At 35.2% G+C, this 10463-nt stretch overlaps 1 protein-coding gene across 1 annotated transcript; it reads left to right on the forward strand.

Annotated features, from left to right (window-relative positions):
- The first annotated feature begins 8231 nt into the window (after positions 1 to 8231).
- Positions 8232 to 9298, forward strand: LOC120526791 (trace amine-associated receptor 1-like). Its single transcript, XM_039749937.1, has one exon. The coding sequence runs from the start codon at positions 8282 to 8284 to the stop codon at positions 9215 to 9217; it is 936 nt and encodes a 311-aa protein (XP_039605871.1). The 5' UTR covers positions 8232 to 8281; the 3' UTR covers positions 9218 to 9298.
- Positions 9299 to 10463: the final 1165 nt, after the last annotated feature.

Consider the following 10463-nt stretch of genomic DNA (forward strand, 5'->3'; position numbering starts at 1 on the left):
TTCTGACCTTTTTTTCTTTTGTTTCAGACATGATGCAGCTGAATCTCACTACCTTAACAGCAACAATAATCCATTCAACATATTTGCACTTTTTGCTGACACAAGCAGAGACAAGAACTTGTATCTCACAGTACTGAATGCATCATGTAGTATGTTGCTCTACCAGCCAATGAAGGCCTGCAGCAGTATGATTGCATATGTATGAGGTTAATTAGCATGGTTCACATGTGGTTATTTCAGGGTGTAACTGGGTGGAGTTTAAGGCATGTTCACGAATGCATATTTAAATGATGATTGTGATTTAAAAAGGGAAAATTGAGTAGAAATGTGCCAATATCAGGTTTTATAAATCTGATTTTTTTTTGGCTTACACATTTTGATGTTTTTTGGCGTACATGCATTTCATGCTCAAAACCATGCAAAGGTTTATAAATGAGACCCTGGGAGCTGTAAGGTACCAGTACTAATAATGCAGAACTTAATAACTTCCATTATGAAAGCTTGATTGATTATTGCCATTAGCTATGTGATATAAATATTCCAAGAAGCTAAAGTAAAAACCTAACTATTCTTTAAAAACTTTTTTTATATTGTAGAGCTATTTGAATGGCTAAAACACACAGCTACTCTTACTGTTATGAGAAGTATTCCTGTAAAAGAATAATATAATATTCAAACTAAGCACATAAATGTGGTATAGCTGGTCCGTGGTTTAACAATCAGGAGCCTGTTTTAATAAATAAATAATTAATTGGCTGGCTCGATCTCTGTGGGTGTGAATGCTTGCACAGCTGCAGGAGGTTGGTTCTAACATAGTGTAACAGGGCTATTTATCTTAATTTCTGAATGGGCCACAATGTGAAAACACTGGAGAGAGATGGGTCAATCTGTATGACCATCTGCAATAGACCAAACTGCATGTATTGTAGAATAAAATGGATCTTTTCTTCTTCTTCTTCTTCTTTTGACTGCTCCCGTTATGGGTCACCACAGAGGATCATCTTGTTCCATATCTTCCTGTCCTCTACATCTTGCTCTGCCACACCCACCACCTGCATGTCCTCTCTCACCACACCCATAAACCTTCTTTTAGGCCTTCCTCTTTCCTGGCAGTTCTATCCTTAGCATCCTTCTCCCAATATACTCAGCATCTCTCCTATGCACATGTCCAAACCAACACAGTCTTGCCTCTCTGACTTAGTCTCTCAATCGTCCAACCTGAGCCGACCCTCTAATGTACTCATTTCTAATCCTATTCATCCTCGTCATACCCAATGCATCATTAACTCTGCTACCTCCAGCTCTGTCTCCTGCTTTCTGGTCAGTGCCACCGTCTCCAACCCATATAACAAAGCTGGTCTCACTACTGTCCTGTCGACCTTCCCTTTCACTTTTATAACTGTCTGTCATAAATTCCTCCTGTCACTCTTCTCCACCCATTCCACCCTGCCTGCACTCTCTTTTTCACCTCTCTTCCACAATCCCCATTACTCTGTACTGTTGATCCCAAGTATTTAAACTCATCCACCTTTGCCATCTCTACTCCCTGCATCCTCACCATTCCACTGACCTCCCTCTCATTTACACATATGTATTCTGTCTTGTTCCTATTGACCTTCATTCCGCTCCTCTCTAGAGCATATCTCCACCTTTCCAGGGTCATCTCAACCTGCTCCCTCTCACTACAGATTGCAATGTCATCAGCAAACATCATAGTCCAAGGGAACTCCTGTCTAATCTCATCTGTCAACCTGTTCATCACCATTGCAAATAAGAAAGGGCTCAGAGCCGATCCATGATGTAATCCCACCTCCACATTCAATGCATCCATCACTGCTACCACAGACCTCACCACTGTCACACTTCCCTCATACATATCCTGTACGCTTTTACATACTTCCCTACCACTCCTGTCTTCCTCATACAATACCAAAACTCCTCTTGGAGCACCCTGCCATATGCTTTCTCCAGGTCCACAAAGACATTTTAAATAATGTAATTACAAACATACAAACTGCACATGTAAAATGGACAGATTACATTTACTCTCATCAAACATATTAAAATTCAATGGCCAATGATAAGAAGTTAATGCAGCTTTGAAAATATGGTAGTGATCTCTAACAGTCACTACAACTGGCAATATTCAAAATAAACTTGCCGCAGTAGGCCAGGACACTTACACCAGGCAACAACAGTCAGTGGTGGTAGGCAAACGTAACCTCCTCCCAAACTTTAACGGAACACTTCTACTGTATGAACAAAATATCACAAAACAATCACTACAAGCAGTTTGAAACTGAACATCCAAAAACTGTAAATAAAAGTTTTTTTTTAATGAAGCCCCGCAGAGCATTCTGAGACATAAAATTCTTCAGATGCTATTGAAAAACACACCTCATTTTTTTGTTATTTGCATTAAGGAAAGGTCTTTCTTATTTTAGCCATTGGATTTAACACAAAATAAATAAATTAGGTTTTGATGGCCCAGTGGTTCTCAACCTGTGAAGCGGGTCCCCCTAGGGGGGGCGTGAAGTAACAAAAAGGGGGGCACGAAGATGTGAAAAAGAAAACAAAAATCAAAAATATGAAAAAAACATCTGTTGAAACCAAAACAAATTAAGTTAAACTACATTCTGATACTAGAACAATAAATATAGAGTTAGATAAATGTTGATAAAAGTTAAGTAGGTATAATAAAATATGCATCTACATTTCAAAAAAATGTTAGGGGGGGGCGCAATTAAAACTGTTATGAAAACGCGGGTCACAAATACTTAAAGATTGAGAAACACTGTGATAGCCTATGAAACAGTTATGAAGCAGTTAAGTAAAGAAGTTTAAAGTAACTGGTGTAGACATGTTTATCTCTAACATATGTCCAATAGTTGGAGAAGTTGCATTGTTTAAAATTCAGTTTTAAAATAATCTTGTTCACATGAAGGACTTCTGCATTCTTTCAAGTATAAGTTGACCCAGACATTGTGAGGATGACTACTGTTAGCTCCTCCATATTGAGATACTGATTTTGATTAATGGGACTCGAAAAGTCAATTATCAGGATGTGCTGAGGACTGCGCATCACGTCATTTAAATTGTAAAGAATCCACATCAATAGAAATCAGAACTGCTTTTGCCTTTGAACAGAAATCTTCCTCAGGCTTTATATTGTGCCACCTTAATAGGTATAGTACAGTATTTCATCTATCTGCAATGTTACGTCTCAACTGTGTCAGAAATTTTGTCATGTCAGATGATAAATACTTCTGGTGACACTCATGGAAAGACACAGAGCTGCAGAAATGCAGTAACTTCGTTGCACAAAATCAGACAGTAGAATAGAAAGTGTTACCGCAGCTTCTCCATCAAATCTTTTCACACCCCTGAAATTCTATGTTTAAAATGCTGGAAGTGGTCAAAATTGTTACAAAGAAAATAGACATCTGCTATTAATTCTTTAGCTAATATGTGCTGCAAAAGAGTGGTGGCTCAGTTGTGGATGCATTCACTGTGACATTTGCTGTCCCTAATTTAACAAAACTAAGCTACCTGACATCATTATGCAGAAGGGAATCACTGTGTTCACTGCATATTTCTGCAAGAACAATCAGAATTCTCCCTATCAAGGCCTGTGTATCATCAGTCACTAAAAGGAAACATTTTCATAAATCCATGTTTATGGTGTTAAAAAAGACACCTCTGTCTGGTGAATTACTTCAGTTGTCGCATGTTTTTTTCTAATAAAATGGATCCAAGCAGATTTTTACATTAAGAGATACCATCAAAGAATCTAATAAAAAGACACAGTTGTTTTAAATGTGTTTATTTAGACATGTATTTTTTGTGCATAACCTTTACATACTGGACATATTTTTTCCTTTTTTTCCAGAGCTTAATGAGCAGCAGTCCAGTGACCAAAGGGAGTTAAAGAGATGACCATGAAAAGCTGTTTGTTTTCTCCAAGGTAAAAATTAGCTGAATGAGCTTAATCACAATGTGCTTTACTACCCTCAGGACCAAAGATAAGATGTGTTTATATATGTTTGTATGTGTGTGGGTAGGAATATGTCTATGTGTCTTGCATACAGTATGTGTTTCTACATTTATGTATTTTTTAATTACAAGAATTAGCAAAATAATGTTGAAGACAATTGATTTTGGTAAGTGATGCAATTATCCTAACTTCAATACCTGGCAGAAAATATTTTTCATTTGTATATTTTGTAAACTTGGTTTTACTTACAAAATAATGCTACACAGTTAGTGTAATGCCTATATTGTGTGGCATATATTATTACTCACATGGCTGTAATAGTGTAGTTTATATAGCATCATAAAGCATACACTGTCTGCAGTTGAAATTTAATTAGAGTATGTACTTATGTAAAAGCAAAATGGAATTCAAATTTTAGGTATATAGTTGATAAAGACTAATATATTAAAAATAATTAATAAAATGATGGAACTCATCACAATTACATATTCAAATTTATTTTCAAAAGAAAAGTATTATGAATGCTGTCAGCAATATTTGGTCACAAATCTTAGTTTTATTTGCCTAGTGAAACATTATTGATCTATGGTTGTGGATTACCATTTTCAATTTAAGTACAGTTCATCAGTGATGTTTAAGTTGTCAAGCTGAAATGATCACTATAGCTTGTTGACTTTATTGTCAGTTCAGACTAGTCTAGTGGGAAGTACCACTTAAAAAGGCATGTTAGCTTCCCATGAGAGGCAATGCATTTTTTATTAAAAATGTCTATATACCCAGTAGAGTTAATCATGCTTTATGTTGTTGACCTTAGAAAAGGGCAGCCTATGAAATTAACCATCCCTGTATGGTATACTGTCATATTGTACATTAAATATGGAGAGCTGTTTTCTGTGAATATCAATTTTTCAACATCAGATCTTCTTCTGGTGCGTGTGTGGCCAAAGAGTTCTATTTTTTCCTTAGTTGGTGCCAGTCCAAAGTCTAATGTAATTTAGCAAGCTTCAGCTGCTTACATTTTTTAGTTGCCATCAAGCCCTTTCCCTGAGTACCCTACCAAAATAGCCTTTTGAGAAGCTGGTGGAGTTGAAATTTTATGTCTCCACAACAACAACAACATTTATTTATATAGCACATTTTCGTACAAATAATGTAGCTCAAAGTGCTTTACATGATTGTAAAGAGAAATAAATGACAAAGTAAGAATTAGAATAAGACAACACTAATTAACATAGAATAAGAGTAAGGTCCGATGGCCAGGGAGGACAGAAAAACAAAAAAAAAACTCCAGACGGCTGGAGAGAAAAAATAATAATAATAACAAGTCCTACAATGGCTTTCAGTTTCTAGGCTTTGTATAACTATTGCCTCAGTTATGAATGGGAACAACTGTTTGTCTTTTCTGTCTACCATGAAGAAAAAGAAATTCATTGTACATGTTTTTTTTTCATTTGAAGCAGGGTGCTATATGGGACTAAACACTAAAGCTGAATGTTAGTGAAGATTTAATTTTGTTTTGTATTTTCAATATTTTTGGCAATAAATGCCTGTAGTAGTATAGTATTTGTGTTGCTTATTTTAAACATTTTTCTGTACATCTTTCTTAATTATATCCTTTACTGTATATACTGTACATAAGTTGCCCTTAGATAATACTACATTTTGTGTTTAAAGCTAAAGTAATAAAGGATTTTTCTTTCTGCAGGATTATGACCCACAAATGTTCATCTATAACATTAAAATGAATCCAATTAAGTATGAGAAAAATTATTTTAATTGTGGATGGAGGTAAATTAAGAAATGGTAAGTTAAGTATTTTTCTTTTTGTGCAGCCATCTGTAGTGTGTTCTGTTTAGATTTATCTTTGATTCTGTGGTAAAAGGCTAATAGTAGCACATAGTGTACTTTTGAAATCCTGAGAAACTGCTATACTTTGATCTACACTTCCATTTTCTCTCTCATCCATTGTTAAGTTGGAGGAGCTGGTGCCTATAATGTCAGATATGGACACAAGACAGGGATGAGGCAGCTCATTACTGAGCACCATGCACACTTATGCAGGGGACTTTGGAATTAGCAGTTAACGTAATTTGCACACCTCTAGGGATGTGGGAGGAAAATCAGAGTACCCATAGGAAAACCAATGGAAATATGGGGAGAACTCTACACGGTTAACCAGGCCCAGATTTCGAACACAGGGTAGTAGATCTGTGAAGCAGTAATGCTGTGCGATCATGCTGCCCTGATTAGCAAGCATTAATTTATGATTACCAATATTAAAAATAATAATCAAAGATGTGATTTTTAAAATGCATGTTCTTACTTCAAACCGGACACTGAGCACATATTCTACTTATTTTGAAAGAGTTTGCACAGATTATTTCATAAGTGGTAAGGAGGAGGTCTTAAGGCCTTTACAATGTTATATATCCTGGATTGAATACCTGCCATGCTAGTCCTTTCAGCAATGTCTGACCAAGGGCCTATGTGCATTCTCAGTATTCAATGTTTGAAATGAAATTTACCTTAGCAATAATGGGATATAAAAATAAGCAAATATTAGAACTCAACAATATTTTGTTTAAAGGTTTACAGTTCTCTTTATATTCAGTTCTCATTAGTTTACACACAGTATAATAACAGGTGAAAATACAGTATATTGCAGCTGAACTGGTGGAATAACATGGACATAGCAGATTAAAAAAAATCAGACTGTTGCTAATTTGCTGCCCAAGAAATACACAGTCAGGCGCTCACAATATTTTCATCCGACATTCCAGACAAATCAGGGATGGCAGCCTGGTAATGAATGCATACATGTACTTACAGACACACAATGGGTGAACAGATGAATAGCACAATTCTTGTGGCACTCTGCTGATCCACACGGATGCTGAGCCCTACAGCCATTTATGAACCAAATAACAAGAGCAATAACATAAATGCCCAAGAGACATTGCCTCACCTTCTTAAACTTGGACCGAAGTATATTTAGAAATGTAGCCTGAATATTCATTATTTAATATTGGTGCAATACAGCCCCATAGACAGGTTTGCATCACAGGACAGGTACTGTCTGCAGGGGGTTTCTAAGTTTTTCTTACATCTGCATGGTAGTCATTTTACTTCCCACGTACTAAACAGATTGAAGTTAGATAACACGAGTGTGCCCTTTCATGAAATGGCATCCCATTCGTTGATAGCTCCTGAAAGGTAAAAATGTAGTGAGATAATGGATGGTTAAGTGGATAATCATTTTTTCTGAAGTAACTGCTATATCATTTTTCCAACTCAGAATAGATAAATAGTGTACTAATATACAATGCATAAGTAATATTGATTTACTGGCAAATATGTCCAAAAACTGGAATTGGTAAGCCGAGGAAACAGCTGACATATAAAACTTTATTGCATTTTTATTTGATCTTCCTTCTTTTGAAATAAAAATGCAAATTAACTTTATATTGTATTTCATGTTGAATTTAAATCTAATGACAAAATCTGTAGCACATCCTGTTATCTTTCCTTTCACACTGTGTATACATGAGGGGCGTTCAAAAAGTTTCTGTATTTTTTTAACTCTGTTAATTAAGAATTTCAAAAAAAAATTACATAATTTTTCTATATAGTCATTTTCCTTTGCGATGCAAGTTTCCCAGCATCATACCAACTTTTTAATGCCCAATTAATAATCCTCCAGCCTTCACCGTTTCCAACGAAAATACAAAAGTGCGGAAACTTTTTGAACATTCCTCGTATAAACATTACATTTAGCTTTAAAATCACTTATACAGTTATAGCATGAGTGATGGGTTGTAGTTTATAAAAAAAAAATGAGTTGTCATCCTATGGATTTTTTTTTAAACTATCTTTTTTACTTTTTTGTAATGTTTGATATGTTTTGTCTAGATTTGAAATTCACAATGCACAGATCATTTCCCAAAATAAAATAACAGTATTTCTATTACATCAAACAATACTGGGAAAATAAGGATAGTCCCAACATTTTAAAGATATTGTCAAATATTTATTATTACTTAGACTCTTCTTGGTGCATAGTAATGCCTAACTATATTGCGCATTGTAAGAAACTATAATAATTTAATAGTGATAATTCCATTCAAAATGTGATATATTTTAATTCAATTTCCAAATTCCCCTAGGTTTAAATTCCTGAAGAAAGAGATGAGCACCAACTTCAGTGACCTTACTGATGCTCCACTCTGCTATCCCTCATTGAGTGGGTCCTGCATTAAAGAGAATCGACCTTTTAGTGTTCGCTTTCCCATGTATTTATTCATGGTTGTTACAATCATGGTGACAGTGTGTGGGAACCTGGTGGTCATTGCCTCCATAGCACATTTCAGGCAGCTCCACACATCCACAAACTACCTGATTCTTTCACTGGCAGTATGCGATTTTCTTCTTGGGGGATTAATAATGCCCTACAGTACAGTCCGCTCTGTAGAGGGCTGCTGGTATCTGGGAGACTTCTTCTGCAGTGTTCACACTAGTACTGATATCATGCTCAGTACTGCTTCTATTTTTCACCTTTCCTTTATTTCTGTTGATCGCTACTTTGCTGTCTGTGATCCACTGAGATATCGCAACAAAATAACTACGCTTGTTGTGCTTATCATGATTACTGTCAGCTGGATGGTTCCAGGTGTCTTCGCTTTTGGATTAATATTTTTTGAACTGAACATCAAAGGATCAGACTATCAGCATTACAAAAATATTAAATGCATTGGAGGGTGCACTGTGTTCTTCAGCAAACCTTCAGGAGTGGTGGCATCCATGCTGTCTTTTTTCATCCCAGGCTTTGTTATGTTGGCTATTTATCTCAAGATTTATCTTGTGGCAAGAAGACAGGCTAAATCCATAAAAGACATCACACACCTGTTTCAGGCTGCTGAAGAAAACAAATGCGGAATTTCAAGGCAAAAAGAAAGAAAAGCTGCCAAAACCCTAGGAATCGTAATGGGAGTTTTCCTAATATGTTGGTCCCCTTTTTTTGTCTGTAACATCATGGATCCTTTTACTGATTATACAACCTCACCAATGCTGATAGATGCACTGGTCTGGTTTGGTTATTTGAACTCTGCATTTAATCCAATAGTTTATGCATTCTTCTACAAATGGTTTAGGAAGGCTCTGAGAATTATTATGCTTGGGAGAATTTTTGAAAAAGATTCTTCACGTATCAAATTATTTATTGAGTAAATAAAAGGTAAATGAGCCAACCAGTTAAATGATGGACATCTAAAGGGAATACATGATTGCATTTTGTTTGAATACGGAAAATGCAATATGATCTAGTGGTAAAGAAGTTGGACTTGGCAGCACAAAGTTGCCTGTTCAGTTTACATCATGGATTCTTGGCATGGCCGTGAGCAAAAAAGCCTTGTCTTTGTTCTCTTTGTATGAATATGCTAGTCTGTACTTTTTGTGCATTACTTGTTGTTTATGAAGGTGTTGACTTTGAAAGGCACAATATAAAGATCAGTTTATTTGTATTATCTATAATATTTCCTGAGTGTAAAATTGACAGAATATGATGCTGTATGTTGTGCAATTTAAAAGAAATCTAATTGTTTATGGTGATAAACACCTTTGTAGTTAAATAGAAAAAAAATATTACAATGCTTGTAAAACAAAAGAAAATTTTTATCATAATGAAATATGTATATTTGGAAAAAAAAACATAAAAATGTTACAGAAATTATTTTAGATGTTATCTTTCGAGCACCGATAATAACTTACTGTTTGCTTTTGTGTCGCATTAGTCATAAAAGGGCTTATGCGTCATTCAGCATCTTATCTACATTACTGTTTGACTTTGAAAATTGTGCACTTTTTGAATGCTAAAATCATGTGGTATAAAAACAAATAACGTTGTTACTAGGTGTAACATCTGTTAATTTTCTGAAATTCTAAATCCTTTAATATATGTTACAGTCTAAACAACAATAGCAGAATAAAACACCAGCAAACAGTGTGTTATTACTCAGCTGTTACAACAATGAACCTTAATCCCATGTTTTTATAGTATTTTAAAGGGTAATGTGTAATTAAAAATGTAGCAAAGAAACATAATTACCTAATTATCTTCTTTAACGTCAAAAAGCTTTATCATCATACGTCATTAAATTATTGCATGGTGTCATGTGTATTAAATAAGAATACAGAAGCTAAACTGCTGCATGTTGTTTGTACATATAATTTTAAGTCGAAACTGAGTTTGGTTTCTAGTTCATTCACTGTCTGTATGTTCTCCTTTGTGTCCATATGGGTTATTTTGTACATTTTCATTAGCAAAGCCAGTCTAAAGTGGCTTTATATGAGAGAGTATGGAAAAGTGTTTCTGAATGTGTCTTTCAATGAACTGACATTCCAGCTAAGTTTTATTCTAGAATGTTGCCTACTATTGTCCTGAAAGACTCTTACTAACAGCAATCTTGTAGTAAGA

The sequence above is a fragment of the Polypterus senegalus genome, chromosome 3, assembly GCF_016835505.1.
Source record: "Polypterus senegalus isolate Bchr_013 chromosome 3, ASM1683550v1, whole genome shotgun sequence".
Taxonomy (NCBI): Eukaryota; Metazoa; Chordata; class Cladistia; order Polypteriformes; family Polypteridae; genus Polypterus; species Polypterus senegalus.